Source organism: Haliotis cracherodii, unplaced genomic scaffold (genome assembly GCF_022045235.1).
Source record: "Haliotis cracherodii isolate W230 unplaced genomic scaffold, xgHalCrac1.p SCAF_13, whole genome shotgun sequence".
Taxonomy (NCBI): Eukaryota; Metazoa; Mollusca; class Gastropoda; order Lepetellida; family Haliotidae; genus Haliotis; species Haliotis cracherodii.
The window spans coordinates 29,925,751-29,933,668 of record NW_027266268.1 but is presented as its reverse complement, the minus strand read 5'-3'; the positions used below and the strand labels follow the sequence as shown (position 1 = coordinate 29,933,668).

The 7,918-nt window shown below is 43.8% G+C and overlaps 1 protein-coding gene and 1 pseudogene across 1 annotated transcript; both read left to right on the top strand.

Moving 5' to 3' along the window:
• The first annotated feature begins 827 nt into the window (after positions 1-827).
• On the top strand, positions 828-1,721 carry LOC139458605 (multiple epidermal growth factor-like domains protein 10; annotated as a pseudogene).
• Positions 1,722-5,999: 4,278 nt separating this feature from the next.
• Positions 6,000-7,655, top strand: LOC139459165 (scavenger receptor class F member 2-like). Its single transcript, XM_071240619.1, has 2 exons — positions 6,000-6,088; positions 6,421-7,655. The coding sequence occupies exons 1-2, from the start codon at positions 6,031-6,033 to the stop codon at positions 7,653-7,655; spliced, it is 1,293 nt and encodes a 430-aa protein (XP_071096720.1). The 5' UTR covers positions 6,000-6,030.
• Positions 7,656-7,918: the final 263 nt, after the last annotated feature.

Below are 7,918 nucleotides of genomic sequence, written 5' to 3'. Positions count from 1 at the left end.
CGAGCTGAAACTATCAGACTTTAATGTTTATAAGAAGAACGTGTTTTCCGAAACCACTAATATGTAATACAAAAAACAGGAAGTACTAATAATTTTGTTTTAAACTGAGCCAGACCTTTGGGACTTTGTGATGCATCAAGTATTCATGTTTTGTCCGAAATCAAACGTGATTGTTTATCATAGACAAACTGACTTTACTTCATCAGAACACTCGTATTTACACCTTAAGGCTATCTAAGTGAGCTAAAATAATGAACATTCCTTTGTTTGTGCCATGATTATGTCTTTATGAGGAGAAAATATATCAAGAATGCTTTTGTTTTGTTTCATAATCTTAGTAATTTGTTGGAAGAAAGATCAGATTTGAAAAATGACTGCCAGAACGAAAAACCCGAAATGTTTCATGCACGTGCACGTGGGTTGGGGGTCATTCCCGATTTTGACACTTCAGTAAGATGAGTCATTTGTTTTGTTGATTTGTATTATCCACAGCTCCACTAGGGCGGTCGGGTAGCCTAGTGGTCAAAGCGTTCGCTTGTCACGCCGAAGACCCGGGTTCGATTCCCGACATGGGTACAATGTGTGAAGCCCATTTCTGGTGTCCCCCGCCGTGATATATCCTGGACTATTGTTGAAAGCGGCGTAAAATCATACTCACTCACTCACAGCTCAAACTATTGCCTTTGGCATGCATGTTTCTAACCGGTAGAACTCTGCGAAAGGAAGCCAATATCTTCAGTGTGTCTCAGTCTGTGATTTGCAGACTTCGAATTTGCCATAATACAACCTTAAAGATTTAATTTTCGGTGCACCCGATTCACGACCTATGTAACACAAGTGGTTGTAGACATGGAAATGGTCAGTCATGTACCATTGGGTGTCACGGATCAAACTGCAGCTCTCCATGCCAAGGAAGTTGTCACACAGACGGATATGGAAGACTCACTGGGGAGAGTTTCAGATGTACGCCAGGGTTCTATGTCACAAACATACAGGACGGTGTTTGGCTGGGTGTGAGGGGAGATGGACAGGAAACTTCTGTAACACAACCTGTGACAACTGTCTGTATAGAAGTTGCAGCATCACCGACTACTGCCTACATGGATGTGAAGCAGGCTTCTGTGGGTTCACAGAGATGTGAACATTGCTGGACCACTGGCTGTGACAGACAGACTGGAATATGTGAACAGTGTCAGCCTGGTTATCACGGACATCACTGTAACAAAACGTGTCCTGGGAAGTGCTACAAAGGACAAGATGGACAAAGACACTGTCATCGACGTACTGAAGCTTGTCAGGAAGGGTGTGTGACTGGGTGGCAGCCTGGTTATCACGGACTTCACTGTAACAAAACAGTGTGTGTGACCACCATGGTAGATGTTGAGCATGTATTGATGGATGGTTGGGAGAGAGATGTGTCGTATGTGGCAAAGGACAATGTATCACATGTTCACGCGAGTTTCATGGCACTAACTGCACTGATCGTTATTGTGTGGTGTGTGTGTTGTGTGTGTGAGGTTGATGGTCTCTGTAGTCGAGGATTAAAGGACGGGGCCTACGGGAGTCGGTGTCAGCACTGGTACTGTGTAGCGTGTGATCAGATGACAGGGGAAGACGATGCAGTTAACGAACTGGATATGCTTGAATGCACCTGCTCCTTAATGTATTCAAAATATCAAAATAAAATGTCAGTTACATTTGTACTTATATACGCATTCTAGAATGTGTGTCAAGTATGGTTATTGTGTTATATCATAAAAATCTATACTATCAACATTGTTGTAATAGTACTATACAAATTGGTATATTTTTGGTCAGTTTGCAGACATGGAGCGACTACATCAGCTGTCATGTATCCAAGATATGTGTTTATTCGGACCGTTTAGTCGTGCGTGCGGTTTGTAATCAGCGCTCCAAACCTTATAGGCAAGAGGGATAACCGACTATAAACGTCCAGTTTTCACCCTTGCCAAGATGTAAGGAACATGGTCATTGGCTGTGTCCATTTTCCTAGTCACATGGTCCGCATATCGGGTATATAAGCCAATCCTCAGTAGGGAATCATCAGTCGCCGCTCACCAGTATCTGTTAGGGTTTAGTTTACTCACGCGTTTTGAATCAAGACCATTTATTATTGCTTATACTGTTTTCGTTGGGGTAAATTGGATGTTAAATGCGTAGTTATGGATGAGGGAGAAATAGAGTAAGGATTCCAAAGCTTGTTTGGGAACATTTTACTTTGGGGAGTTAAGTTAAAGAGGATATAAAAATCGACTTCAAGGAAGGATGATGAACTGTATTAGTAGGCGGGGAAGGAGGGGCTTACATTTCCCGTCAAGACCTCCAAGTCGGTTTTGATCATTTACATCACGTATACATGACACACTCATCTACAAAAGAATATGTAATCTACCAGCCAGACGAGATAAGCTCTGCTCCCCCAACAGCGCTACTGAAGTTTGAATCAACATGTATAATCTGCCCCATGTCAAACTCCATGTCGAACGCAAACTGATTTATAACATGGACTCCCCATCTGTGTATATAGATCCATGTATGGCACTAAACATTGTAACATCAAACAAATATTTGGTTATCGACTTAGTAGGGATAACGTCCGTTGCAACCACATGACTACTATGTTTGAAAAGTAAATATGTGCCCAAAATGACATTTATTGATTTCGTCTGAGATACCAGAAGCTGTATAGTATGTGAATATGCAAATGTAGAGTTTTGAGTAGGTAACTTCGCTTGACGTATGGCTGTACTCAAACTCCACTTGATACAGAATATGTTGTAAAGAACTTGAACGTTACTGAGATGTTTCGAGTGCCGGAGGACTCATGTATATACGCTTCCCAACTGTTTGTAGCGGTTGTCGGTTGTCGGGGTCCCACTACTATTTACAAGTTCGTCGCTACCAGGAGAAAACTAAGTTTCCTAGACATGTTTCACATTAGTTCCTGGAGTCCAGGAAAGGCCACGACAATCATCTACACATATAAAAGTAAAATGTGTAATCAAGGTCTTGTTAAAAACTTGGGTATTCTTCTTTGGATCTGATTTATTTGTATTGGACCAACATCACCAAACAACTAAACCACCACCTGTGAACTACACAATCATCCTCATCTAGCAACTACAACACCACCAACACCTACACCACCACCATTAAAAACTACAACACCACTTAACAACTACACAACTACACCATCACCACCAAACAACTACACCACCACCTAACAACTACACCACCACCATCACCACCAAACAACTACACCACCACCAAACAACTGCACCATCACCACCACCACCACCTAACAACTACACAACAACCACCTAACAACTACACCACCACCAGCTAACAACTACACCACCACCACCTAACAACTACACCACCACCACCTAACAACTACACCACCACCAAACAACTACACCATCACCACCCAACAACTATATCGACACCACTATCTTACAACTACACCATCACTGCCAAACAACTACACCACCACCTAACAACTACACCACCACTAAACAAACAACTACACCACCACCAAACAACTACACCATCACCACTAAACAAATACACCTCCACCTCCTAACAACACCAGCATCGCCTAACAACAACACCACCACCACCACCAAACAACTAAACCGCCACCATCTAACAACACCACCACCAAACAACTACACCACCACCTAACAAAAACACCACCACCAGCTAGCACCACCACCACCACCACCTCCTAACAACAACACCACTATCTAACAACTACACCACCACCACCAACACCTCTGTCTAACAACTACACCACCACCTCTGTCTAACAACTACACCACCACCACCAAACAACTACACCACCAACACCTCTGTCTAACAACTACACCACCAACACCTCTGTCTAACAACTACACCACCACCACCAAACAACTACACCACCAACACCTCTGTCTAACAACTACACCACCACCACCAAACAACTACACCACCAACACCTCTGTCTAACAACTACACCATCACCTCTGTCTAACAACTACACCACCACCACCAAACAACTACACCACCAACACCTCTGTCTAACAACTACACCATCACCTCTGTCTAACAACTACACCACCACCACCAAACAACTACACCACCAACACCTCTGTCTAACAACTACACCACCAACACCTCTGTCTAACAACTACACCACCACCACCAAACAACTACACCACCAACACCTCTGTCTAACAACTACACCACCACCTCTGTCTAACAACTACACCACCACCTAACAAAAACACCACCACCAGCTAGCACCACCACCACCACCACCTCCTAACAACAACACCACTATCTAACAACTACACCACCACCACCAACACCTCTGTCTAACAACTACACCACCACCTCTGTCTAACAACTACACCACCACCACCAAACAACTACACCACCAACACCTCTGTCTAACAACTACACCACCAACACCTCTGTCTAACAACTACACCACCACCACCAAACAACTACACCACCAACACCTCTGTCTAACAACTACACCACCACCACCAAACAACTACACCACCAACACCTCTGTCTAACAACTACACCATCACCTCTGTCTAACAACTACACCACCACCACCAAACAACTACACCACCAACACCTCTGTCTAACAACTACACCATCACCTCTGTCTAACAACTACACCACCACCACCAAACAACTACACCACCAACACCTCTGTCTAACAACTACACCACCAACACCTCTGTCTAACAACTACACCACCACCACCAAACAACTACACCACCAACACCTCTGTCTAACAACTACACCACCACCTCTGTCTAACAACTACACCACCACCACCAAACAACTACACCACCACCACACAATAACACCACCACCACACAATAACACCACCACCACCTACTAACTACACCATCTCCAAACAACTACACCACCACCAAACAACTACACCACCACCAAAACTTGATATATTATCGCTACTCATAAGCTTTACAAATGACTTCTAAAAAGATCAATAATAAAATGACCTGCACGTTAAACAAACTTACAAGGGTATTCTCTGCCACCAAGTCTTATAAATAACGGCACGTCTTTTCTCGGTCACTATTTACAAATACAAACACTTCATGGCGTCTATACAGAGAGAGATAGCCTTTGACATGACGGATTTAAGAGGGTGCATATAAAATCGCAGGTAGGAGTACAGTTGGGCGCACTTGACTGTCAGATTACGTCGTATCGGGTTATGACTGTCCAAGGTATGTATGTTTTTTTATCGGATGCCAAGGTAATTATATAAAGTAGTAAGTATATGGGTTGAAGACCATCATTTGTAGCAGACCCATTTCCCAGTTGCAGTAAATGTGTTAGCACTTCTGGGATACGTCAGGCTAGGATGCTTGCGGTCACTGAAAAATAAGCCCAGTTGTCTGAGACTGTCGAACCCATATGGTTTGAAGACCATCATTTGTAGCAGACCCATTTCCCAGTTGCAGTAAATGTGTTAGCACTTCTGGGATACGTCAGGCTAGGATGTTTGCGGTCACTGAAAAATAAGCCCAGTTGTCTGAGACTGTCGAACCCATCATACCATGGCCAAGCCTGGGATTTTTATCGAAAAATGATAAATATCCCTGAAAATTCTTGAAATCTTTTTTTATGCTTCTGACTCTTCAAAAGAAGGAAATTGTCTGCCACAAAAATACATTGCAGCAAGGTGACTTTTAGAAAGATATTTAGGCTCTTAGTGTTAATATGAAAAGCCATCTGGTTTTACAGCTGAACAAAATATCTAGTCCCCACTCCAAACCCACGCATGGTCGGTCCCTTAGTGGGCATGGTTTGTTACGATATATGTGCTATGGTGTTGTTCATGACGATGCCAGTGTGAAGGATGTAGCTTTAAAGTATAACACTTGCCGCGCGGCTAAACCTTTAACTTATGCAGTAATCGTCCTATCCTTACATATGTTTTCATCAGTCAGGACGAACTGATTGCCTCTTGGGACCCTGAAGATGGGACAGATCCTATGGGTTGGGGTGATGACCCTGCTGGCGCTCACAGACTCATTTGGTAAGTATGTATATAAGTGATGAAATGAAATTATTCTCTGCATGTCAGAAAGGGTCTAGAACAGTTTATTTGATTAAAGTAGAAACGAAACTGAAATATAACTTGTGGAATCTACTTTCAGGATTTTCACTTCGCTTCTTAAACAACGTATCACTTATATTTTACCTGATAGTTCGAATTTACCATACAATCGATTAAAATTTAAAAACGTAAAAACTGAGATATAATTTGTGAAATCATTACTTTAAGGATTTTTATATCGTTTCTTAAATATCACTTATGTTTTATCTGATACTTTACCATACAACTACCATAAAAATGTTTATTTTCAGTGCCCCCGAGTCACGACCTATGTAAGACAAGTGGTTGTAGACATGGAAATGGTCGGCTTAGATGTCAGTCATGTAACATCGGGTGTCACGGATCAAACTGCAGCTCTCCTTGCCAAGGAAGTTGTCACACAGACGGATGTGACAGACACACTGGGGAATGTTTCAGATGTACGCCAGGGTTCTATGGGCTACACTGCGTCACACCCTGTCCACGACGATGTTCCAGCAGTAGGGTAGGTGGCGCTGTCTACTGTGACAGACACACAGGTGCTTGTTCTGAATCTTGTGATGGAGGATGGACTGGAGCACACTGTGATGAACGATGTCCGTCTAACTGCAAGGGGCCAGTCTGTCACGAGCATACAGGAGAGTGTCTGTCTGGGTGTGAGAGAAGATGGACAGGGGACTTCTGTAACACAACCTGTGACAACTGTCTGATGGGAAGATGCAGCAACACCGGCTACTGTCTACATGGGTGTGAAGCAGGCTTCTATGGACAGAAGTGTGAGGAGAGATGTCAACATTGCTGGACCACTGGCTGTGACAGACAGACTGGAATATGTGAACAGTGTGAACCTGGTTACCATGGCCATCGCTGTAACAAAACGTGTCCTGAGAAGTGCTACAAAGGAGGAGATGGACACAGACACTGTAACCGAAGTACTGCAGCCTGTCAGGAAGGGTGTGCGACTGGGTGGCACGGTCCGCGGTGTCACACGCCGTGCAGTACCTCCTGCAAGTCTTCCCTGTGTTACGGCCGTGATGGATCGTGTGTGGAGGGCTGCGTTCAAGGGTACTATGGGAAACATTGTCACAAGAACTGTCAGCGCTGTAGAAACAATGTGTGTGACCACCATGGCAGATGTTCAGCTTGTATTGATGGATGGTTCGGGGAGAGATGTGACGTATGTGGCAATGGGCAATGCATGAAATGTTTAAGCGGGTTTCATGGCACTAACTGCACTGCTCGTTGTAGTGGGTCGTGTGTGGATGGTGTGTGTGAGGAAGATGGTCGCTGTAGTCGTGGGTGTAAGGACGGGGCCTACGGGAGTCAGTGTCAACACAAATGTAGTGGGGACTGTGTAGCGTGTGATCAGATGACAGGGGAGTGTACAAGACAGGGGGGTGACGATGCAGGTATCAAACCTGATATGCTTACAAACACGTGCTCCTTAATGTATTCAAACTATCAACATGTAATGTCAGTGACGTTTGTATTGATATATGCACTCTAGAATGCCTGTCAAGTATGGTTATAGTGTTATGTTATCTATCCCTCTAAGCTATCTGGGACGGGGTGATTCTGTATGACATGGACCTGCTCTGCACGTATGAGATTAGCTGGGTTGAAATATGGGTCGATGTCGTAGGCATTTGTTCGATGTCACAGACTGCGGTAAAGAGATAAAGTAGTAGTGTTTTGTCCTGTGTCTAGAGGTTGTTGAGCAGGAGATATACAGAGGCTTCTTCATGTGTCGGGTAATATATCATCCCTCTC

Bases quoted from the DNA above. Each gene is read 5' to 3' on its own strand.
- LOC139459165 (XM_071240619.1), top strand. From the start codon at position 6,031: ATGGGACAGATCCTATGGGTTGGGGTGATGACCCTGCTGGCGCTCACA. The intron at 6,089-6,420 runs GTAAGTATGTAT...GTTTATTTTCAG, and splicing joins GGCGCTCACAGACTCATTTG to TGCCCCCGAGTCACGACCTA.